Source organism: Carcharodon carcharias, chromosome 16, assembly GCF_017639515.1.
Source record: "Carcharodon carcharias isolate sCarCar2 chromosome 16, sCarCar2.pri, whole genome shotgun sequence".
In the NCBI taxonomy this organism is placed as follows: Eukaryota; Metazoa; Chordata; class Chondrichthyes; order Lamniformes; family Lamnidae; genus Carcharodon; species Carcharodon carcharias.
This window is the reverse complement of record NC_054482.1, coordinates 102,309,857-102,336,587: the sequence shown is the minus strand read 5'-3', so window position 1 is coordinate 102,336,587 and position 26,731 is coordinate 102,309,857. Positions and strand designations below refer to the sequence as shown.

Below are 26,731 nucleotides of genomic sequence, written 5' to 3'. Positions count from 1 at the left end.
ATTTACAATTGAAAACAAGGAAGCAGCAGAGGTGTTGAACAATTATTGTGTGTCTGTCTGCACAGTAAAAAACTTCACAAAGATACTTGAAAATCAAGAGGTGAAAGGCAGGGAGGAACTTAAAACAATTACCCTCACCAGGGAAAAGGTGCTGGGAAAACTATTAGACCAAAAGCCTGACAAGTCCAAAAGACCAGATGGCCTGCTACCTAGGGTCTTAAAAGAAGTGCTGCAGAGACAGTATAGGCATTGATTATAATCTTCCAAAATTCTTTAGATTCTGGAAAGGTCTCAGTGGATTGGAAAATAGCAAATGTAACACATTTATTCAAGACAGGAGGGAGACAGAAAGTATAAAACTATAGGCCAGTTAACCTAACATCTCTCATGGAAAAAAATCACTAGAATCCATTATTAATTATTATTATATAGCAGGATACTTAGAAAATCATAATGGGGTCAGGCAGAGTCAACGTGATTTTATGAAAGGAAAATCGTGCCTAATCCAATAGAGTTCTTTGAGGAAGTAAAAGCAAGATGGATAAGGGGGACCTGTAGATGTGGTGCAATTGGACTTTCAAAAGGCATCTGATAAGGTGCCACGTCAAAAGTTATTACATAAGAGCACATGGTGTAGAGGGTAAAATATTAGCATGGATATGGAATTGGTTAGCTGACAGGAAGCAGAGAGTGGCAATAAATGGGTTTTTTTCAGGTTGGCATGCTGTAATTAGTGGAGTGCCACAGGGATCAGTGCTGGGGCCTCAGCTACTTACAATCCATTTCAATGAGCTGAATAAAGTGACTGAATGTATGGTAGCTAAATTTGCGATGACACCAAGATAGATAGGAAAATAAGTTGTCAAGGGAAGGTAAAGAGTTTACAAAGGAAACAGATGGGTTAAGTGAGAGGGCAAAGGTTTTGCAGATGTTGTATAATGTGGGAAAATGTGAACTTGCCCACATTGGCAGGAAGGATAGAAAAACAGTATGTTATTTTAAAGGAAAGAGATTGCAGAACTTTGTGGTACAGAGATATCTGAATGTCCTTGTACATGAATCACATTGGGCAGAATTTTCGGGTTGGCGGGTGGCCGTGATTGTCGGGCCTGGGAGCAGCCGGGGAACGGCCAGCCAATGTGGAAAGCGCATTGAAAGGCTCAGTGCTACCAGGGCAGGGGCAGGAGGAAGGCGAGCGCTGAAGTCAGCATGGGCATGGGGGAGCATGGAAGAAAAGCTCCCTGAAGGCAGAGAGATGCCTTAGGGAGCTGACAAATTTAAAATCAATGAAAACAGAATGTAAAATTGGGAAAAAATGTCCACATGTCAGAATGAGACACCTCAACATATGGATGATGAAAATATTTTCAAAACATTTTAATCTTTTTTTTACTTAATCACGGAAATCTCATCTCACCCTTGGATGAGGTTTCCTCAAAAATGCAACGGCCACCTGGCCAATTCGTCTGCCCACCAACTGTAACATTGGACAAGCAGCGAAAAATCGCCATCAACTGCTACATTAATGGCCTTAGTAGGCCTCTTAATTATCAGTGGATGCGCTGCTGACTCTCACATGCACCCACCGACTGAAATATTGCGCAAGTGCACAATGACGTCAGGACGCTCACCTAATGTCATTGCGCGCTATTTTACGCTCGAGCATGTTGGGCATGCACCCTCACACTGAGCGTAAAATTTTGCCCATAAAGTTAGTGTGCAGGTACAGCAAGTGATTAGGAAGGCAACTAAATGCTGGTGTTTATTGCAAGAGGAATGAAATATACAAGTAAAGAGTTTTACTGCAGCTGTACAGGGCCCTGGTGAGATCACATCTTAGTATTGTGCACAGTTTTGGTCTCATTTTTTGAAAAAGTGTATAATTGCTTTAGAAACAGTTCAAAGAAGGTTCACTTGACTTGGGATGATGGGCTTATCTTAAGAAAGGTTGGACAGGTTGGGCCTATACCCATTGGAGTTTAGAAAAATGTGAGGTGGTCTTATTGAAACATGCAAGATCCTGAGGGGACTTGATGGGGTGAATACCAGGAAGATGTTTCCTTTTGTGGGGAAGACTAGGGCACACAGTTTAAGAATAAGATGTCTCCCTTAAGACGAGATGAGGAGAAATTTCTTCTCTCAGAGGGTTGTTTGAATGTGGAATTCTCTTCCCCAGAAAACACTGGAGGCAGGGTCATTGAATTTATTCAAGGCTGGGTTAGGTAGATTTTTGATAGACAAGGGAGTCAAGGGTTATGGGGGCAGACAGGAAAGTGGAGTTGAGACTGCAATCATATCAGCCATGATCTAATTGAATGGCAGTGTAGGTTCTAAGGGCTGAATGGCCTACTCCTGCTCTTAAGTCCTATGTTCCTATGCAATAAATCTTTGGTTTAACAAAGCAAGTATGTAGAGAGGATGAAAAACATTTTGAGTATATACTAGGACCTGAGGCAGAACAAAAGAACAATCAAAGGAGAATCAATAATAAATATTACAGTGCAGAACTTCGCCAATTGGTCTGCTGCATTTATGCCAGCATTAGCTCTTCAACTAGAGCAATCTATTTGAATTCCATTTCAAGCTCTATCATCTTTTGGATTTTTATTTTCTAATATGAATCCAATTAATTTCTAAATAACCTGACAGATTTTACATCAGTAGCCATCTGTATGAATCATTCTGCATTCCAATAACCATCTGCGTGAAAATGTTTCTTGAAATTTTTCACTTTGTCCTTCTGAAGAAAATCTGCCCCCTCATTAGCAATTCACCAACCAGTGAGAACAATCTGTTTATCTTCTTAAAAATTTTGTAAGCCATCAGGAGATGCCTCTAAATTTTTTCTGTTCCTTCTGAAAAATGCTTTTCATTACAGCTGTAAGCTCTCATTGTAGTATAAATAGAGAGCTATAAGACCAATAGCATGGTTCACATTAGAAGTCTAAATTAAGAGGAAATGTAAAGGAGAGTGTAGTTTTGCTCTTGACTTAAATTCTTGAAGAATTAAAAAATGACAAAGCTGATCAAAAATAACAAAAATACAAAAATACTGCAGATGCTAGAAATCACCTGTATTGAGCCAAATGCCATTTTCAGTTCCTAATAATCATTATGAATTACACTAATATGAAAGGTAGGATTAAAATTCAAATATAGCTCTGTGAATCAAAAAATAAACAGAGCATATAAGAAGCTCTCGTCACTTCTGCAACTGAAATTTTTAGGGAATTGGGTAGCACAGTGCACGAACGTAGCACTCATGTTCTACTTCCAAAAGATGGAATAAAGGGGGTTAATATGGCAACTGAGTATAAACCTTACTCCACATGTGGCCTAAACTACAATTTTTGCACTGATGCCCTTACCTTCACAAGCACAACTCAAGTTCGCTATATTTAAAAAGTATTTCAATGTCATACTCTCATCAGTGATCGCAGATACCCTCCATTATTCTTCTCCATAATGATGTTCATGGACACTTCACTTTCAACAATAAACCAAGATATAAATTCTTCTGGTAGAAACTTTCTTTGTTTATATGAGATTTGTTTTACCATTTAGTTTTGGACTAACAAGCCACTCAGTTGTATCAAACGCAGGGAAAATAGGGATGGGTAATAAAGGCCGGCCTTGCCGGTGACACCCACATCCCATGAATGAAAAAAAATGTTTCAATGCAATTTTCTTTCAGGCAATATTTAAAAATCTAGAAAAGCATTGCTATTCAGTTCACCTCTCCACCTTATAACGATTCTCCAGTTCATCACACAAAAACAAAAATGCTCGAAATGAATTTGTATCGAATGAATCACATCCATCTTAAATGAATGATTCATACAAGTACTGGCTCTAAGAATGGCACTCTTCCAATATGTGGCTGAGATTACCAACAGCTACACTGCAAACTCTGACAGCTTCCAGTAATTATTATTAATGAAAAAAATAAATCCATCTTTCAGCATTCAACTTAATTAATTCAATACTGCTTGTGGTCTTAGAGGTCTTTTAGTAGACAGTTACTCTAATTAATTAAGTTAATTTTTGCAAGAAAAGTTAAACTGACAATAAAATCAAAGAATTCACCTGAGCTGATCATTTTTCAATTGTACTTAGATAGATACAAGAGACCCAATGCAAATGAAAAGCAATTTCATATTGTTCCAACTCTCGTTTGCTCTCTTTTTGAATTCCATTACAAACAATATAGATTTCCTGAATTTACTTTTTTGGCATAATTTTATATTTATTTTCAAACTCCTGGTATAAAGTCAAAAACATAAATCAAACATTTTTGATACCATTAAAAAGCAAGATTAAAATTTGGAAGATGGTCACACTTCATTACTACAAATTACCAGGGAAGGATGAGCTCTTATGGGGTTACGTTTAACGAAATCCAAGTTCTTCTAAAGTTTCATGACAGCAGATTTTATCACAAAATGATAAACTTTTTTAATTATATGTAACACTGTTATTAACTATTCTATTTAAAATCAAAGTTGTCCAATTTTGGTCCGCCTTAAGAAGAAACTGGAACCCAAGTGATTGGAAAACGTTGTATAGACACTGATGTCATCCTACTGGAAAACTTAATGTGTTATTGATGAAAGAGATATGAAGAACTTCGTCAACAGTGTAATGACTGCAGCAGAGAATTTTGTTTTACTTATAACAGATGTTGCAAGTTAACTATTTTCTAACAATCCACAGCTTGAATCAATGTTTTGAACTCTGTGGGAATAATTCCAATCAGACTTTAAATTTGACTGAGAAATACCAAAGCTAAATTGCCAAATAGAACTCATTTTCCTCTGTTGTAACTTATAATATATTTTGTTAATTACCATGCATGTTTTATCTAGAACTAAATAATATCACTTTAATTATGAAACATCTGGGTGTAAAAAACGATGGTTTACTTTATAATGCAAAGCGCATTTACGTTGGGGAGCAAAATCTAAACTCAGGATCCTACCACCCAAATTTTGATACATTCAGCCAATCCTTACAAGTTCATTTTTGAAGAATTTGCTGCCTTTAAGCCATGTCCTATGTCCCAAATCCAGCTTTTTTATAACTTAAAGTACTTCATTGACATCCCTATTAACCAACCTTTGAGCTGACACTTTACATTCAATTGCATTAGTCAATGCTGAAAACCACAGATGCATCTGAAACAAATTCAGTATTCACTGCTTAACATTTTACAGTACTTACAAAAATGGTAAATATAACTTTTCATTAGCATACAAATCAAAGCAGTATTCTTACAATTATGACATGGACCCTTCCTGGGCCCCATGCTAGCTGGCATTGTCAATGGTTCATTCTGCTCATGCAAATTTCTTTTCTCCTTCAAAGCTACCATATTCAGAGTATTCCAACAATGGCTTTTTTCCCCACCCCCGCATCATCAAGCCTGAAATTCCCATAGAATCTGTTATTGGTTTCTTCCTGTTCCTCAACTGTTATTTGCTTTTTAGCTACATTATCAGCAGAGTCCATGTCAACAGCCATTCCAATAACACTCAGTTCCACTTCTCCATGATCTTCTTGTGACTCCTCCATTGCTTAACAACTTGTTTGACAACCAGCTCAACTTTGGAAAGACCACAGCCATCACCATAGTGTTCTGTACCTGCTCCAAACCCTGCTCCCTTGCCACTGATTTCATTCCATGCCCCGGCCATTCTTAGACCGAGCCAGATTGTTCTCCTCCTTGCCATCGTTTCTAACTTTCAGCTGAGCTTGAGATCCAATATGATCTCCATCACAAAGAAACCTGTGTTTTCATTGCTTATTCACAATCTCTACAGCATTGTCTGCTTTCCTGCCTCCTCTGCTGAAACCTTCATGTCAACTACAGACAAATCCAATTCTCTCCTTAGTAGTTTCCTATTCTTCACTTAGCATAAAGTCTAACTTGCTCAAAACAGGACTGTATTTATCTATGAAGATAAAAGCAAAATACTGCAGTTGCTGGAACTCAACAATCATCCTCTAAACTTGGAAGTGACATTCCAAACTCAATTGTTCTCTGTTTTGCCTTTTTATTGACACCTATTTTCTCCAAGTTTAAAATCCTGGTTTTGGTATTCTCACCACAACTTCATTTTTCTATAACTTAAAACAAAACTGGTTTATTACCAGTTTGGTTCATTTGACACAATGGTCTAGATTTAAAAACTTAAGTCTTTTTTTTGAATGCATGCTTTTAACATCTATGCAGTACTATGACCGCAATCAAGAACCAGCCCATTAAAAACCACAAGTTAGGAGCTGCACAGTAGCATAACATGTTTAATATGCTTTATGCCATGGAGTAGGACACTAGAATTCAAGTCCAAACCTCCACTAACATCTGTAATTGTGTTTGATTATCTTGGCATCTGCGCCAGCACAGTACCAAGGTGCCTTGTGCTTGGAACGGGAAGAAGGGGGTGAGAGGAATTACTAAAATAAATAAAAGTCAGCACTTCAGCAGGCTCTATTAACTTGTAACTTAAGACTCAATGCATCAATTCATCCACAAAAATATCCATATCAACTTATAATGCAGCTAGGTTCTATGGACACTGCCCATAATAAAAATGCTATAAACAATTTAATTACATACTGTATGGTTATTACAATGAAAATAATCTCAAGCAACAACCTACAAACATGCTCAAGTGATTGGAAATTATGAGGCAGAAGTGTGGTGGGATCGCCCACACAGTAACCTTTCAGTAAAAAAACTGACTGGTTTTGGAAAGAAAAAATGAAAACCACACAATGTTTGTTGCATATATTTTTCTGATTCTGTATTTTAAAGCTGAGAAGCAAAATAAAACTTCCTAACTCTCAAAAAGTGCCTGAAAGATGCAAGGTTTTTTGAACACGTACTATTTAATTGTGGTTTAATTGTCACATTATTTCAGTGCTTGGAACAGAAACAAAATACATTGCTTCACTTAAATATCTACCTTTTTTTTAAAAAAAAGGCCTTAAGACCCTGGGCTGGATTTTGGCTACTGGAGGTGGGTAGCTCGATTTGGGAAATTTCCTGACCCACTTAAACCACCTCGGTGAAAAGTACCCCGGAATGCATGATTTTCACTCCGGGGGGGCAGGTGCAGGATAGAGTCAGAAGCAAAACATAGGCGACCAGGGGGATTGGTGAGTGCCAAGATGGGCTGGTTAGATAGCCCACCTAGGTTTTCTGGGGCTTTGTCCTCGTTGTTTTAGAAGTTCTTAGGCCCTCTAGCCATCGCACCCCCTCAGCCATAGCCCCTACACATCAATTCTATGTAAACTTATGGCCCAACCCACACATACCCCATGGTTCCTCATACCCTCCATGACAACTCAATGCCAACTCATGCTCCCAATCACTGCCATGGTTCTCATACACTCTATGCCTAATCATGCTCTCCACCCAACCCCCAGCATCCCGTCATGTGCCCCATGTCACCTCCATAGCCATGCACCCAGTGTCCATAATGCACAGACCTCAGAGGCCATGCGGAGATGAAAATAATTAAACTTCCAACAATCTAATACAGCTGTCATGCCTAGGCACTTGATAGTGAATAAAATCTCCCATTCATAAAATCCATTCAAAGCTTTTAAATCTCAAATAATTTATCTCTTATAAACACAAACTTCTATTCAGTGGCTACATCAAAAACAGCTAATCCTTTGATTTCCTATTTAAGCAGTTAATCGAACTCTGAACTCAGGACCCCTTGCTGAGATAATTATGTTTTTGAAACACAGCCAAGCATTCATAATGACATAATAATAACCATTGTGGAAATGTCAGCAAAGAGCTCTATTGAAACTGCAAGACTAGGTGCTACATTTCTTCCTAACCTACACCTATAAATCAAAGCAATTCAGCATGGCGTCTTTTTTTAAAACTCTCACTGATAACTGCAGCCTATTATGCTAAGATTTAAGGAGCAGAGTGTTTAAAAACTTCAGATCCTGGCAGTTAAACAGACATTATTCGCCCCTGAAGAGCCTTTACACCTATTCCATGAATTTGTGACTCCCATGCTGTGGGTTAAGGCCCTTCGACCAGCAAAAATGGGGTCTGTGTTCAAATGGCCTAGCTGAATTCAGGTTTCCCACCTTGCACCTTTCCCCTACTGTCAAAAAATTGGATCTATCAGAAATGGGCATAAAAATTCTGCACCCGAGTCCCACCTGCCATTCTTAAAGGTACATGGACTCTTTTCAACTCTGTGAAAATCCAGCCCTCTGTCTTCAAAAAAAAACATTCTAAACACATTTGTCCTCTGTTTTTCCTTTTCATCCCTTTCATGATTAAGCACTTGCTTTAGTCCTTTGCATTTCTTACAACTTTTTCTATCTCCTGAGTCCTCTATTCCACCTTGGTATTTTCTTTTCACTCATCTTTCTATTTCATCACTTTCATTCCCCCAGTACCTTCAGTTAGTATTTTCATTAGTTTGTGCAGCTGTCTTCTTGCAACTGTCGGTGAAATTCTAAAATTTCATTAGTTTTCACAACCAGTTACATTTTCAAACTAATTTATCTATTTTTCTTTTCCTGTTCTTTCAACCCTTAAATGAAATATCATAGAACAAGTTCATTTTCATGTTATTTTCTCAATGTTTTGTTTTCCTTTTTCTTTCCTACATTAGCCTTGCTTCCATAATTTAACCAGTAATGATAAATTAACAATTTGAATTTTGAAGTACCTCTAGAATCTATCATGCAGGAATACCTGATGGCAAGTTTATCACAATTGATCCACTTGACAAATTAGTCAGTTTGAAGAAAAACATAATAAATATCTGAAGGAGCGGAAGATACAAAGGATAGTTTTGGATTGTTCTGGAAGAGAGCAGACATAGGTAAAATGGGTCAAATGGCCTCCTTGTGTGATATTATGTGACACCAAGATTGGGTTTTTAAAGCCTGCAGACTGTGCTGGGAGGAAGAAAAGACTAAGGGGAGGTAGATGTTCACACCTTTGAGATTCTGCAAGAACAATGGATCTTGTGGTGAATCTTAATATGAAATAGTGAAAACAAGGTTTTAAAACTGTTTTCAAAACATGTGACAAAGCACTCACCTGCAGATACTCCACATAGCAATATGATGAGCAATGTTGTTTGAATTCCATTTGAAGTCATGTTTAGAAAACAATGCAGTAGCGTGTTCTGTATTACACAATCCACTGAAGATTACCTATATTTTCCAAAATGGCCACAGTCGTCTACTGTGTGTAGATTGTAAGATTTTAACCACAGTAATTATACTTCTCAGCAAGACTTGTGATCTTCCTTCCGTCACAAACCTAAAAAGGAAAAATGTAGAGGATAAAAGATAAATGATTGGCTACATTTTATGATTAAAATGTGACTGTATTTAGACTCAAAGAGATAATGTTTCCGTTAAGTCGCACTGGTGTACAACAGTGCTATAATCCAACAGGATAAATAAAGCATGTGCAATCATACAAAAAAATGTATGATTGTGTACTAAAAAAATGGACAGCAACCAAATTTTAAAAGGAACATTGATCCAAGATCCTATGGATACATATCCTTCAACATTCCAATGTAATAAATAGTTAAAATACTTAAAAATATTATATCCTCTGACTAAAATGTTTCGCTGTTCACAGAAGAGATGTCATGTCTGAGAAAATCAGCGGCCAACTACATCAGAAAATACAGGTTCCAATTTCACCCCAAAATCAGGTATTTTATTAATAAATTTAGATTAAGCCATAATAATACAAATATTCAGGAATTTTCTAAATTTTTCTCTTCTAACAATTTCAAGCATTACAGTTTTAGTCACTTCTAGAACCCTGGAACCATAGATTGTACACTCCTGCACCCTTCAAATGTGGACAACATTAATAACAAAAAAAATGCATTCAACTAGAAAGTGGTATATTTTTGTATTAACTCCAACCCAAAGACCTGAATGAAATGTAAGGAAGGAAACTGACTGAATTCCAAAGAATTTTTTTTCATCTCCGTCTAAGACGGGAAATGCCTAATCTTTAAACTGTGCCCCCAGTTCAAGGTTCCCCCAAAGGAGGAATTAACCAATTTTCATCCCCAGGTTATGCCCCCTGTAATGAACACATATATAGAAAAAACCCAAGGCGCTGCTGCACAAAGCAGAATTTGAGAGAAGATCTGACACATCCTCTCCTCCTCTTCCCTCCCTTTATCCCCTCTCTTCATTTGTCTCCCTCACTGTACCTATCTATCCACCTCTGACCAAGCTTTTAGTCACCTGTCATAACATATTTGGCTCAATGTCAATTTTTGTTCCAAATACGGTCCTGATTATTTGCCTTAAAATTTTTTACTATGTGAAACTCGCGAAATAAAAAGCAAATTGTGGTTGTACCTCTCCCCTCCTTTACCTCATCCCATTCTCTTCTACTCTCAGCTTCCTATTTGACTCTGAACCTCCTCTCTTTTTTCATGGAATTCAATCATTTTCACCCTTCTATCCTTGCTTTATGCAAATATTGTGCTTGTTCTTGATTTAGATAAGATGAACTAATCTCAATTCAATGTAAATATTATAATTTGGTCGTACAGAACTTTAGTATTGCTGTAAAGAGAGACATTTTTTGTCGAAGCTTTTCAACTTGCACTCATCAGGTCAATTTGCAAGAAAATACCAAAGGGAAACAACAAAATTTAAACTGTATGAGAAGAGTGTGCTGATTGGTTGGCAGTGGACTCTGACTGGTAAAGGCACTGACATGGAGAATACAGCAGTTAATAGTGGCTGACAGTTAACTGCCAAGTGTTGTGTATATGTTCTTTCTATCTGCAAAGAACAGGGCCCTGCGTATTAATATATGTAGCTTCCAGTACACACAAATGTGTTACACTGCAAGCCCAACTGACAATCTTAAATTGGTTGTCAGCGTAATTCTTAGCACACTGAAGATTGTTTAGCAAAAGTTGTCCAATCGTGAAATCACATCTAATGTTGGACACTGTGTTTTGAGTTTTACAAGTGCTGGCTGGTTGGATACGGTCCGGACCTTGCCCGTTGCAAACAGTGGAAGGGACATACGTTTGATATGATCCACCAGTTTTTGGGACATTTTGCCTACATACCTAGCATCACATTGGCACTGAAATTCATTTCCACATCACATTTGTGTGTTGGCAGAATGTCTTTTTGGCTTGACAGCAGCATCCTGTTAGTGGTGAACACCACTCATGTTGCTGAAATAGTTGGCTTCACTTGTTGCTCAAATTTTAATGGCACCATGTATGCCCAAATAGATGGTGCTGCCATGGGATCTCCTCGAGGTCCAGCTCTCACAAATATTTTTGTTGGGTTCCATGAGAAAAGTGTCTTCAATGGAATGACACCTAACCTCCTACCACTTGCTTATTTCTGATATGTGTGCATTCCTCAGGGCAATGTGTTGACCAGAGTCATGCTATCTGGTTTAAATTTCAACAATGTTTGGCTGTTAACTGTCAGTCACCATTAACTGGTGCATTCTCCATGGCAACACTTCTACCAGGGTCCACTTTCCAACCAATCATCATTCTCTTCCCATACAGAATAAATTTGTTGCTTCCCCTACATTGGTATTCTTGTGAATTGTCCTGATGAGTGCAAGATGAAAAGATTCGGCAAAATTGTCTCTTTTTTCAGCAATACTCAATATCCAATGAGTTACTTTTTGAGGTACAGTCACTGTTGTGAGTAAACATTGCAGTTAAATTGAGCAAAGCTGAGTTCCAGAGTTAATTTGTTTCTGGTACTGCTTGTTGATAATGGAATGTTTCCCTGCACACCAAGAGAATTTCCTGTTCTTTTTCAAATTGTAGCATAGGATCATTTATATCTGCTTGATCAACCAGAACAGGCAGGCACAGCCACAAGTTTAACATTTCATCTTAAGTACAGCATCTCTCAGAAGGCAGCATTCCTTAAGAACTGCATGAAGATGTCAGCTTAGTTTATATACGCAAGTCCTGGAATGGGGCTCCAATCCATACCTTGCAAAACAAGAAATGTGAGTGCTACCAACTTAGCGGAGATTACTCTTTTTTACACCAAATCAGGGCTTGTACAATCTGAATAAAATATAATGAACATGCATTTGGCACAAATGTTGGAATGCTCAATTAAAATCAAGAAAAAATGAACATTTGGTCAGAAAGCTACACAGACCAGAAAGGCCCAAATTCAACATTTTGGTTGATGAGTTCATCTTAGCTGAGACACCAGTTGGGATCCTCTAACTGGTCTCAAGTTCTCACTCCTAAATCACTAACCAGTGATTCTCACTGTAATTTGCACATATATGGAACAGGGTTTGCCTCAACTGCCCACCATGGCCAAATAATCTTCCAAAACTCACTATCTAGATGAACTACCAATGGGAAGACTTGCCAATGGAACTTTATCCTTACAAAAAAACACCTTCTTGACAGGAAAGAGGAAAAATATAGAAATGGTTTTAACAACATGCACGTTTGAAAATGAGCACCACACCGAATTAGAATGTTGGTCAGAATCATCTCAATGTAACAAACAAAAAGCAGTAAAAATATAAACACATTTAATCAAGAACTTAGACATACTACTACCTAGTATTCTGTGATTTACTTGCTTTGGAGAACAGATTACGACAGTTCCCTTCATCAAGTTTCAAACAGACAAGAGCTTAAAAATCTAAAATTACTTGTAACTCAGCCCATCAAATGAGCATTAACAAAGAAATTAAGTGCACCAAAAACAATCCGGAACTGTAACCTCAACAATTCAGTACTTCTTGATGCAAAACTAAATCTTGTTTCTACTGTTCCTAAAAAGTGTTCACCATTATTTTGTCAAAGGCCCAATTGTTCATTCGATATCTAATTCTAAGAAGCAAATAAGAAAAGACTTCTCTAAATTAAAATGCCACTTCTAGTGAAGAAGATTAATTTTCAGCTGAAGCACTGTGGCATTGAAATGAAGAAAACCAGTTGCCCAAGGGAGACAGAAGTAACTAGTTGGCCCAGAGAGAAAGGAATATTTTGAGGTATTTCCTACTTAAATCTTTGCAAGAGTATAATAATGACTATGCAAGTTTGAAGCTGGTTACTACTTTTTCTTTCCAAAAGATTTCTCTGGCTCTTGTATTACAAAATTATTTTAACTGTTTCATGCTTACAAAACAATGAAAAAGATTAAAAGAATGCAAATTGTAAATCTGAAATGCACATTTTGTATACAAAAGTGCAATTTGTTAATCATATAACACTAGATACTACACCCACGTTATGTCCAGCTCTTCATTATTGAAACCTTATTATGCACCTCTCATCGCATAAAAAAGCGGTTTCTGTTTATTTTTATAACTGTTGGTAAACTGTGATATTTCGTAGCCAAAAATAAGGTTACTGTTAAAGATAAATTGCTGGAGAGATAAATACAGATCATGCGTTGAATTAAGATTTACCACTATTGCCTATTGGGTAGGTTAAATTTCTACTAGACTATTTTTGGATTTTGATGCTAAACTTATTACATCTAATTTACTACGCATTTTCAAAATCATTCCATCATCTAAAAACTATTTTTTACTACTATTATGGACAATTTTGAAATTCCTATTGTGCATCTGAAAAACAGAGACTTTAAAGTTTGGTTTAATCATTATAAAATGCTGGAAAAGAAAAACAAAAATCAACATGCACATCAAAACAAACAAAAATTATATAAGACATTGTGTGCAATCGTACTTTACTTTCTCCAAATCCGCGCTAACCCACATCTGCCACAGAGCTAATCTAAAACATATGTCTGACCATTAAAAACAAAAAACACGGTCTGAATCCCTGATGTGCTGTTACATCATGACTAAGTGTGAGCAGCAATTTCTTAAAAGGGAAAGTCCACTGGTCAACATTTCGAAAGCCAAAAACATTCTACTGGAACCACTTTTTTTCTGAATACTATTGATTTTAATAATGAAAATATATATGAATCATAAAACTTTAAAATAAAACACAAATATAAACTCTTCAGTGTTTCTAGTTATAGCATTGCAAATTGCACATTTGCACAAAGAACTTTTCAAATTTGTACAATGTAAACAGAACAGTGGATACCAAGGAGGAGTTATTTTTGCATATAAAATAACTTTGCACGCAAGGTGCTAATTTTTTTAATTCATTCCTAGGAAGTGGGTGTCACGGGCTAGGTCAGCATTTATTGCCCACTCCTAATTTCCCTCGAGAAGGTGGTGGTGAGCTGCCTTCTTGAACTGCTGCAGTCAATGTGATGTAGGTAGACCCACAGTGCTGTTAGCGAGGGAGTTCCAAGACTTTGACCCAGCAACAGTGAAGGGACAGCGATATATTTCCAAGTCAGGATGGTGAGTGATTTGGAGGGGAACTTCCAGGTGTTCCATGTGCCTGCTGTCCTTACACTTCTAAGTGGTAGCAGGAGTGGGATTTGAAGGTGCTGTCTAAGGAGACTTTGTGAGTTCCTGCGGTGCATCTTGTAGATGGTACACACTGCTGCTTCTATGCATCAGTGGTGGCGGAGGGAGTGAATGTTTGTGGATGGGGTGCCAATCAAGCAGGCTGCTTTGTCCTGTATGCTGTCAAGTTTCACATATGCTGCTGGAGCTGCACTCATCCAGGCAAATGGAGCATATTCAATCACACTCTTGACTTGTACCTTGTAGATGGCGGACAGGCTCTGGGGAGTCATGAGGTGACTTCCTCGCCACAGGATCATAGTCTCTGACCTGCTTTTCAAGCCACAGTATTTATATAGAACCATCGAAAAGTTACAGCACAGAAGGAGGCCATTCAGCCCATCTTGTCCACGCCAGCCTGAGGACACCCAGGTGCCCTTCCTAATCCCGCCTTCCTGCACCTGGCCCATAGTCCTGCAGCTTACAGCACTTTAGGTGCAGATCCAGGTACATTTTAAAAGAGTTTAAAGTTTCTGCCTCTACCACCAACTTGGGCAGCAAATTCTAGACACCCACTACCCTCTGCATAAAAAAGTTATTCCTCATGTCCCCCCTATACCTTCTGTCAATTATCTTGAATCTATGTCCCCTGGTTACAGAATTCTCCGCCAAGGGAAATAATTTTATCCTATCCACCTATCTATTCCTCTCATAATTTTGTACACCTCAATCAAGTCACCTCTCAGCCCTCTTTGTTCCAAGGAAAATAACCCCAACCTATCTAATCTCTCCTCGTAGCTACACTTTTCTAACCCTGGCAACATTCTTGTAAACCTCCTCTGCACTCTCTGCAGAGCTATTATGTCCTTCCAGTAATGTGGTGACCAGAACTGAACACAATACTCCAGTTGTGGCCTCCCCAGTGTTTTATACAATTCCAACATTACATCCTTACTTTTATATTCTATACCTCTGCCAATGAAGGAGAGCATTCCATATACCTTCTTTACAAACTTGTCTACTTGAACTGCTGCCTTCAGGGACCTGTTTACTTGTACGCCAAGATTTCTCACTTCATCTACACCTCTTAGTATATTCCCATTTATTTTGTAATCCCTGTAACTGTTTGACCTCCTTAAATGTATGACCTGACACTTCTCTATGTTAAAATCCATCTGCCACTTTACCGCCCACTCCACCAATCCATCTATATCATTTTGGAGATTATAGCTATTCTCTACACTATCCACCATTCGGCCAATCTTTGTGTCATCTGCAGATTTCCAAATCGTGCCCCCGACGTTCACGTCCAAATCGTTAATATATAACACAAACAGTAAGGGTCCCAACACTGAGCCTTGTGGAACACCGCTTGAGACAACTTTCCATTCGCAAGGGCATCCATCAACTATTACCCTTTGTTTCCAATTACAAAGCCAACCTTTTATCCAGTTTGCCACATTACCCTGAATCCCACGGGCTTTTACTTTCCTGACCAATCTGCCATGTGGGACCTTGTCAAATGCCTTGCTAAAATCCATGTACACAACATCCACTGCACTACCTTCATCAACCCTTCCTGTCACTTCCTCAAAGAATTCAATCAAATTTGTGAGGCAAGACCTTCCTTTAACAAATCCATGCTGACCATCCCTGACTAGTCTATGCCTTTCCACACAATAGTTAATCCTATCTCTCAGGATTGATTCTACCAATTCGCTCACCACCAATGTAAGACTAACTGGCCTATAATTGTTTGGCATTTCCTTTGATCCCTTTTTAAACAATGGAACTATGTTTGCATTTCTCCAGTCCTCCAATACCTCCCCTGTATCTAGTGAAGATTGGAAAATCACCCTCAGAGCATCTGCCATCAATATGGCTGGTCCACTTCAGTTTCTGGTCAATGGTAACCCCCCCAGGATGTTGATAGTGGGGGATTCAGTGATGGTAATGCCATTGAATGTCAAGAGGTGATGGTTAGATTCTCTCTTGTTGGAGATGGTCATTGCCTGGCAATGTAAATGTTACTTTCCACTTGTCGGCCCAAGCCTGGATATTGTCCAGGTCTTGTTGCATTCGGACATTGAATGCTTCAGTATCTGAGGCGTCGCAGATAGTGTTGAACATTGTGCAATCATTAGCGAGCATTCCCACTTCTGACCTTATAATGGAAGGAAGGTAATTGATGAAGCATCTGAAGGTGGTTGGGTCTAAGACATTACCCTGAGGAACTACTGCAGTGATGTCCTGAAACTGAGATGATTGACCTCCAACAATCACAACCATCTCCCTTTGTGCTAGGCATGGCTCCAACCAATGGGAGAATTTTCCCCTGATTTCCACTGACTTCAGTTTTGCTAGGGCTCCTTGATACCACACTTAATCAAATGTTGCCATGATGTCCTGGCATGCCCTCCTGCACTCTTCATTGGATCAGAGTTGATCCCCTGGCATAGTGGTAATGGTAGAGTGGGGGGATATGCGGATTAGTACAATTCTGCTGATGCTGATGGCCCACAGCGCCTCATGGATGCCGAGTCTTGAGTTGCTAGATCCGTTCAAAATCTATCCCATTTAAAGTGGTGGTAGTACCACACAATATGATGAAAGGTATCCTAAATATGAAGACGGGACTTTGTCTCCACAAAGATTGTGGTCCCTCCTACTGATACTGTAATGGACAGGTGCATCGGTGGCAGGCAGGCTGCTGAGGATGAGATCAAGTATGTTTTTCCCTCTTGTTGGTTCCCTCACCACTTGCCACAGACCTAGTCTGGCAACTATGTATTTTAGGATTAGACTAGCTCGGTCTGTAGGGATGCTACTGAGCCATTGAAGTCCCCCACCCAGAGTACCCTCTGCACCCTTGCCGCCCTCAGTGTTTCCTCCAAGTGGACTGATAACATGCAAAGTTACAGCTGCAAATGTTTATAACCAATTTCACCAGTATCACTCAAAATTTTCAAGCACAAGTAATATTTCATCAATTTCACTACCAGCAGATGGCATCCACAGCAATCTAATTGCTGGCCAGTTTAAGGATAGTATTTAAAGAGGCGTGTCTTCATGAAAAGAATATTTCATTGATATTAGAAGGTGCACCAGAACAGTCCTGTAATATTTTTCAACAATGACACGCTACAGTAATGTATATTAAATTTATACCAGTGCTCTAACTGTAAAACAAAGATTTCATTGAACCCTTTTGCTAAGATGGTGCCCTTTTAAGAACCTCATCTCAGGGAGCCAAGCAAGAGGTATCCAATGTACCTTCTAGTCCGCAGCTGGCTGAGTACTGGCAAATACTTTATATAATAATACTCCAATCTTTATTCACACACTTAAAGGCATAAAATCCAAATTCAGCTTATTCCTCTTTTAAATTACATCCGCTCACTTCAGTTTTATACAGCATCACAAATTGAAGTCATTTTAGGTGCACAGACATAGAAATGGTGAATAAATAACTCCCAATCACATTAAAACACTTCCCAACTAACATCAAGAAATGACTTCCCAGGGAGAGAAGCTTTGCATATTTCCATGTGCAGGTTTCTTTACCCTGACTTTATATTGCTGTGTAGTTGACAACATGACTGTTCTACCACTGCACATCACAAATAACAGATGCCACCCTAGGGCCAACAAATATTCACAAAGGCATTTTAACTCTTTTCTAAAGCACTTTGACAATAGTGTGTCGGAATGGTTATGAACCATCATTGTTTCCTATGGGTGTATATTTCTGTCCTTGATAGCAAGGTTTCTCCGTCAGGCTCTGGTCCCATACATCATTCCTCTCTCAGGTTTTGGTCACACAAAGCATGATGAATCTCGCTCTCCCCCTCAAGATCTGATTTTACCACCTTTCTTTCTGAACGATGCTCTCTTGCAGGCCTGAGTCCTACGCAGTTGTGTGTTTGCAACTGAACTCCAACATTGATTATGAAGTAGTTTCCACTTAAAAATGTCCCCATTAAGAAACAGCACAAAATGAGCAGTATAACTGACGGGAAGTAGTATCAAATCAGCACTTTGCATCCAGTATGAGAGCATATGGATTAGAGTATCGTGCACTGCTTTATCTTTGTACTTCTTGCAGACTAATTGTAACCTGTGCAACACTAACTCTCCCAACATTTACAGAGTCCAGACAATCTGTTCCATCTTAATTTAACACTTCAGCCCTTTTTATAGTTTAAAAGTTTCACTAGCAGTTACATGTCATTGTAGACGTAGGCAACTTCACCTTTGAGAGTGTCTTGGCTCAGTGGTTGCACTGTCAACTGAGTTGGAAGGTTATGCTCAATCCCAGAGACTCCAGAGACTTGAGCACATAATCCAGGCTGACACTTCACTGCAGTACTAGAGGGAATGCTGCAGCGTTGGAAATGCTGTATTTAGGATGACATATTAAACCAAGGCCCTGCTTATTACTGCAGATGTATTCTCCCAGTGTCCTGATCAATATTTATCCCTCAACCAACAGATTGTCTGGTCATTACCTCAGCTGATTGTGGGAATTTGTTGTACGTAAATTGGCTGTTGCATTTCCTGCATTATAACAGTCACTACACTTCAAAAAGTATTTCACTGCCTGTGAAGCTTGAAATGCCTGAAATCCTGAAAAGCATTATATAACTCCAAATATAATTTCAAACAGTGGAGCACAGTATAACTCTTTACTGCTTGCTTGCATTTCAATAAAACAAATTCATACCGATGCCAAACAAACAGGTACAATATAACCATCTGTCTCTACAGTTGGTTGATGTTCCTCCTTAATCTATTGCTTCATTTCATCATTGCCATATCTCTCTAGGTCAGATAAGATAATATAACTGTCATCTATAATAATTAGGGCTGTTTGACCATTTCAGGACTTCCAGCAGAACTTTTTAAAAACGATAAACTCACCAATTGCAATTTTTTAAAAAGTGATAACTGTAATTCTTACTATCGACACACTATCCACGTCAGTAACACAAATTAATACTTAACAACAATCACAGATACCATAGCTGATGCATTTAATTCTAATTCATACCTATACAGCACATAAAACCCAATATTACGGCTATAAGCCTTATATATATAGTATCATAAAAGAAATGGCTACCATCGATTTAGTTGTTCCATGAAAACTCAAAACAATCAACTACTCATCAGCCGCTACCCCACGTGTCCGGGTCCCTTAACTGATACTATGTGATTCCGATTTCTCGCAGTATGATATTTTGAAATCGATTAATATGTTTCTTAAAGATAACACTGTATTTTCTGTTTATCCATTCCACTGTAATAGGGTAAAAGTCCTAACTTAAAAAGCATATAAAAGAAAATAATTCGAGAAATTGCCCTCTTGTGCAACTGATAGAAGATAAAAACTGCTTTCAGAAATAAAACTGTATTATGAAATACCTGCAGCAACGATTTCCAAGGCTGAAATTACAACCTGATAGGTTAACCATGCAAAAAGTGCTGGAAGATCACATACACACAACGGCCAACATAAAAAAAATCATTTTGGGTACTGTTTTCCTCTGCAACGTTCAGCTCCAATGCCTCAGAACCGATGCCGAAAACTTGCAAATGATGAAAAATGCAGCGGATTTAATTCAATTCCTTCACAATCGGAAGAAGAGGTGCCACGTGAAGGATGCAACTGATCAAAACCCCCCAAAAAACTCTCACGATGGTACCTCCGTGAAAAAATATAAGCAGCAACATGACACACACACACACACACAAACATACAGAACTATGCCCTGCAGATTTAGTTAGTGCTCCGAAAACAGAACGCTCTGCAACTTTTCTCCAGCTTCCAGAGAAGTTCAGATCAAGTCTCTCCATCCACAACAAGTAGATGGACCATGTACACCTACCTCGAGCTGTCAAAGGCTGACCGGACGCAGCGGAAAACACATTCACAAGGCCCCAGTCTGAAGCCCCCCCCCCCACGATTTAACCCTTAGACTGTAGTTATCGGCAGAGCCTTTCAAACGAAAATAAAAGTGTCAGGGTGGAGCTGCCCCGTCCCAACACACAGCGTGAGGTTGTCAGCTTGACCCCTGGCGGCTGCTGGAACGGGATCTCTCTCTCTCGTTTTTTCTCAACTCGCCCACACTTTCCAACCCTCATGCTCCGGCTCTCAAGCGAGAGGCACTAATGCCCCCATTGCGCCTGCTCCACTCTCGAGCACCTCAGCCCCTCCTCCCCCCCACCCCCGCCCCCAACTCCGCACACCCCTCCCCCCCCCCCACAACAGCAAGACCGCTGATTAGAGGATCCGGTCGCCGGGGGAGGGGGGGCGTGGCCGGACAGAGAGCGCGCGCTGAACCAGGCGATGTTAGAATGAAGAATGGGGTGTCACCGAATAGCTCAGGATAGTTGTAGCGGACTTAGGCTTTGAAATTAATATTTTGCGATGACTTTCGGGGAGCGGAACGCAGTTTAGGGTTAAACAGTTAAGAAGGTAAGAAAGGGAGGGAGCGGGGAAATGGCCACAGGAATAGGGCTGCAGAAATGCTTTGTAAACAAAACCTGCAAGCCTGCAGCTTGCCTTCTGTTGGGAGAGCTTGTTCCGTCCTGTAGCAAAGGCACGAAACGTGAGCTCCTTGAAGCGTGTGCCTAATGATTGATGTTCTTGTCAGTTCGGGGGGTGTGGGTGGAATCCCGTACAGGTTTGGTATTTTCACAAATGAACAATCAGTAATTATCAGTCGGCAAGAAACTTGCACTTGTGCACTGCTCAAGTTTCAGAGGAGCACTTGGAAATAATTAAGTACGTTAGCATTTTTAAGTAGAGAAATATACTTACCACAGACAAGACTGAAGCACTTGCAACCATCTTTGAGCTCAGCTGCCTGCTAAGGTCCCCAGCATTACAGATACGAGTCTTCAGTCAATTCGATTCACTCCGTGATATGGCTGAAAGCACAGGATACTGCAAAGGCTATAGGCCCTGACAACATTATGCTGATAGTACTGAAGACGTATGCTCCAGAACTAGCCATGCCTCTATAGCCAAGCTATTCTAGTACAGCTACAACTCTGGCATCTACCTGATGATGTGGAAAATTGCCAAGGTATGCCAGTCCACAAAAAGCATGACAAATCAATTACCGCCCCATCAGTCTACTCTTGATCACCAGCAAAGATGTTGTTGACAGTGCTATCAAGCAGCACTTACACAGCAATAACCAGCTCACTGATGCTCAGTTTGCGTCCCGCCAGGGCCTCTCAGCTCCTCATCTCATTACTGCCTTGATCCAAAGACGGACAAAAGAGCTGAACTCAAGAGGTGAGGTGAAAATGACTGCCCTTGATATCAAGGCAGCATTCAACTGAGTATGGCATCAAGGACCCCTAGCAAAACTGAATTCAGAGGACATCTCCACGAGTTGGAGTCATACCTAGCACAAAGGAAGATGGTTGCTGTTGTTGGAGCTCAATTATCTCAGTCCCAGGACATTGCTGCAGGAGTTCCTCAGGGTAGTGTCCTAGGCCCAACCATTTTCAGCTGCTTCATCAACGATCTTCCTTCCATCATAACGTTGGAATTGGGGATGTTTGCTGATGATTGCACAATGTTCAGTACCATTCATGACTCCTCAGATACTGAAGCAGTCCATGTCCGTATGCAACAAGACCTGAACAACATTCAGTCTTGGGCTGATAAGTGTGAAGTAACATTTGTGCCACACAAGTGCCAGGCAATGACCATCTCCAATTAGAGAGAATCTAACCCTCCCCTTGACATTCAATGGCATTATCATCGCTGAATTACCAATTATCAACATTTTGGGGGGTTACTATTGACCAGAAATTGAACTGGACCAGCCATATAAATATTGTGCCCCCAAGAGCAGGTCAGAGGCTGGGAATTCTGTGGCAAGTAACTCAGCTCCTGACTCTCCAAAGCCTGTCCACCATCTACAAAGCACTGTGGTATATTTACAGCACATGGACTGCAGCAGTTCAAGAAGGCAGCTCACCATCACCACCTCAAGGGCAATTAAGGATGGACAACAAATGTTGGCCTAGCCAGCAATGCCTACATTCTGTGAAAGTATAAAAAAAGAGGACGGGTAAAAATGTTGAATTGAGATTTTGGAGAGTAAGGAAATTGCTTAAGCAAAACATAATGTAATAAACTTCTCAATTTGGTGCGAGACTGATATACAAATATCACCTATTTTGAAGCATGTCACGTTTGAAAATAAACACTCCATGAGGGAATATTTTGTCGTTATCTTTTTGAGCATTTTCATACACATGGTTAAAATTGTTATGAACAGAAAATCTTACTGCATTAAATTCTTATAATATTCACTTAATTATTTTGGTCCACTCATTTCAAGCTCTTGTTCCTCTGCCACTTCCAGTTTGGTTACATTTTCAAGTTTGACCAATTTGCATTGAGGTTTTGAACCTAGGTCATTGTTTTAAATTAGAGATAGTGGTCCTAACACTCAAGCCTTACAACCTCACTCATTACTCCCCTCTCTCACTACTCTGACATAACTTCCCTGACAAGTACCTTTTGTTTTCTACCCTTTGGCCAATTTCCTTATCCATTTCTAAGATCCTGAATACCAGAGCTTTGAACTTAACTGATTGGTTTCTGTGTAGAACTCCATCAAATGGTTTTTGCAAATCCTTGTAGATCACATCATAAAGATGGTATCTACTTTAATTACCCCTTCCTTGGAGGTTGATCATCCAGGAACTTCGGCTTTTGAATCCGCAATGATAGCCAGATCCTGGGTTAGGATAATCCTTGTTTACACGTGATAATTGATATTAAAATAAAACCAGTGGGTCTGTAGTTCCCTGCCTGTCTTTTGTACCCTTTATAAATATGGACAATTACATTAGCCGATTCCCAATCTTCTAAGCCTGCTTTCTTAAGGGTTTATAAATCTGTTCCAAATATTCCTGATAATTTAGATGTTTTAAGCAATGTTAGCAAATCCAGGACTTACATCTGATTTATAAAAGATTGTCTGCAGAGGGCATGTTACTCATTTCTTCTGTTGTGAAAACTGGGAGAAAGTAGTCAGCATTGGCTGAATCAAAAGGTTGCGCATTCAAATCGCACACAAGTGACTTGAGCTCAAAATCTAAGCTGGCACTGCAATGCAATACTGAGTGAATACTATAGTCATCTTTCAGATGAAACTTTAAGTGGAGGGTCCATCTGCTCTCTCGAGTAGAACTGAAAGAATCTATGATACTATTTCAAAGAATATCGGGGGAGCTCGCCCAGGCATTCTGACCAATATCATTTCCTCCACCAAATTACCAAACAGATTAATTAGCAAGTATCGTATTGTACTTTGCTGTGCACAAATAGGCCACCACATTTCCTACATTAAAACAGTGACCACACTTTTAAAGTGCTGCATTGACTATAAGAAGGTTTGGGAGGCACTGAGTAAATCAAGTTTGTCTTTCCTTAAATAATATCCATTATCTTATAAAAACAAAAAAACTGCGGATGCTGGAAATCCAAAACAAAAACAGAATTACCTGGAAAAACTCAGCAGGTCTGGCAGCATCGGCGGAGAAGAAAAGTGTTGACGTTTCGAGTCCTCATGACCCTTCGACAGAACTTGAGTTCGAGTCCAAGAAAGTTGAAATATAAGCTGGTTTAAGGTGTGTGTGTGGGGGGCAGAGAGATAGAGAGGCAGAGAGGTGGAGGGGGGGGTGTGGTTGTAGGGACAAACAAGCAGTGATAGAAGCAGATCATCAAAAGATGTCAACGACAATAGTACAATAGAACACATAGGTGTTAAAGTTGGTGATATTATCTAAACGAATGTGCTAATTAAGAATGGATGGTAGGGCACTCAAGGTATAGCTCTAGTGGGGTTTTATTTTTAATAATGGAAATAGGTGGGAAAAGGAAAATCTTTATAATTTATTGGAAAAAAAAGGAAGGGGGAAACAGAAAGGGGGTGGGGATGGGGGAGGGAGCTCACGACCTAAAGTTGTTAAGTTCAATATTCAGTCCGGAAGGCTGTAAAGTCCCTAGTCGGAAGATGAGGTGTTGTTCCTCCAGTTTGCGTTGGGCTTCACTGGAACAATGCAGCAAGCCAAGGACAGACATGTGGGCAAGAGAGCAGGGTGGAGTGTTAAAATGGCAAGCGACAGGGAGGTTTGGGTCATTCTTGCGGACAGACCGCAGGTGTTCTGCAAAGCGGTCGCCCAGTTTACGTTTGGTCTCTCCATTGTAGAGGAGACCACATTGGGAGCAACGAATGCAGTAGACTAAGTTGGGGGAAATGCAAGTGAAATGCTGCTTCACTTGAAAGGAGTGTTTGGGTCCTTGGACGGTGAGGAGAGAGGAAGTGAAGGGGCAGGTGTTGCATCTTTTGCGTGGGCATGGGGTGGTGCCATAGGAGGGGGTTGAGGAGTAGGGGGTGATGGAGGAGTGGACCAGGGTGTCCCGGAGGGAGCGATCCCTACGGAATGTCGATAAGGGGGGTGAAGGGAAGATGTGTTTGGTGGTGGCATCATGCTGGAGTTGGCGGAAATGGCGGAGGATGATCCTTTGAATGCGGAGGCTGGTGGGGTGATAAGTGAGGACAAGGGGGGCCCTATCATGTTTCTGGGAGGGAGGAGAAGGCATGAGGGCGGATGCGCGGGAGATGCATTATCTAGACTACTAACCCCACTAGATCCATTATCTTATGTTCATCCTGTTTCAAGTTCATATATGTCTTTCATGGCTCTTGCCTCTTCTATTGAAGTACTGAAAGTACTGCAGTACTATTAATATTTTTCTTTACAAAACTGCTGATAGAGTACAGGTACATTAACCTGACATTTCTTCTGGAGTCTGGGGCACCCAATTAGCCAAAGTGTTGCTGCTGTTAAAATATATGGCTCCATGAGGACTAGAGTAGAAGATTAAAACTTATATCTTCAAGCAGATTTATTTTAAAGATCAAATCAGCAGAGAAATATGTAACAAAGAAAGTACTCCTCATAAACTGCACCCCCATTGCACCCCTGGTAATGAAAGGGAAATTACAGATTCAGTTCTCTTAGCTGATGTATAGAGTTCAAGGGCTGATGACCCAGTAGTATTCCTTGAGCCTTTACAATAGTCCTATGTATTTTCTTAGGACTGGGCAAAATAATGACCAGTGATTTATAGAGTGTCAGTACAACCTTGTTAGACTTGAGCTACACACTTTATGTTCTAACATTTGAAAATTGCTGGTATGCTATAGGACAGGGGTTTTCAACATCTGGTTAAGGAGGACCCTGAATAATTTTTCTTCAGTTTTAGTCTATTGAACCATAATCAGTATTTCATGATGTATTAATACACCAGGAGTTTAAATGCAGATGTATATTGCTGAAAATGTTTTTAAATTATATTGCAGTATAATTTGTTGTTCCCTTTGAGATTCGGTATTCTTGCAAATCTGTCCTGATGAGTGCAAGACAAAAAGCTTGCACAGCATGTCTCTTTTTACAGCAATGCTCAAGTTCTGTACAACCAGGGGACTAGTAGATGTATATGTCTAACTTTTTAGTTGGAACATAAAATGGCCCTCTGCCAATTGAATGAGTGTTAAAGAAGTGTGTTAAAAGAATACATTCTACTCAAAAAGCATATATATTGACACAACACATGCTTTTTTGATGGAATTTACCATGTCCCCAAAACATAGTGACCAAAGCAAATCTCTCTCCAAATCTTAAATGGAAGCGGAGCGAAGGAAGAAAGCAAGATTAGAGTTGGTGGCACAGCCGGAGCAGAGCATACAATGTAACTGCTCGGAAGATTAAAAGCAAATATCTCAAGTCATGTGGCGAATACTAAAATCAACAGCAGAAGGATACTTGGCTGATTTGTGTAAAAGTATTACTTCCTGAATAATGGATGAATGTGATAGTGGCTGGCCTACTGATAAAGCTCAGATAACATCAAACATCACACTACATTTTGGAATATGAGCTCAGGTTTGTTATCAACTTTTCAGGTTAATTAATAGTTGATATTTAAGAAGGGCACTAACCACAACCTATTCAAGATAAAAACAGAAAGTTCTGGAAAAACTCAGCAGGTCTGGCAGCATCTGTGGAGAGAGAAACAGAGTTAACATTTCGAGTCCAATATGACTCTTCGGAATTGATGAGAGGTAAGATTTTGATGGGTTTTATGCTATTGTAAAGTGGGGCTGTTGGGGGGGGGGGGGGGGGGGGCCGGGGGAGCAAAAGAGAAGGCCAGGGATGAGTTAGAGAGCAGGGGAGATAAAATGGCAAAGATGTCATGGA

At 39.7% G+C, this 26,731-nt stretch overlaps 1 protein-coding gene across 3 annotated transcripts in view; it reads right to left on the bottom strand.

Annotated features, from left to right (window-relative positions):
- Positions 1 to 26,731, bottom strand: part of tgfbr3 (transforming growth factor, beta receptor III) — a 223,875-nt gene that overhangs the window by 195,876 nt on the left and 1,268 nt on the right. For 2 of the 3 annotated variants that reach the window (XM_041208042.1, XM_041208044.1), the window contains exons 1-2: positions 20,320 to 20,595; positions 9,089 to 9,313 (exon numbers count right to left, since the gene is read on the bottom strand). In XM_041208042.1, the coding sequence (XP_041063976.1) occupies positions 9,089 to 9,149 (61 nt within the window). In that variant the 5' untranslated portion in view covers positions 9,150 to 9,313; positions 20,320 to 20,595. Of the gene's footprint in view, positions 1 to 9,088; positions 9,314 to 20,319; positions 20,596 to 26,731 lie in introns of those variants that run through there. The other variant, XM_041208043.1, reaches the window with a different exon arrangement.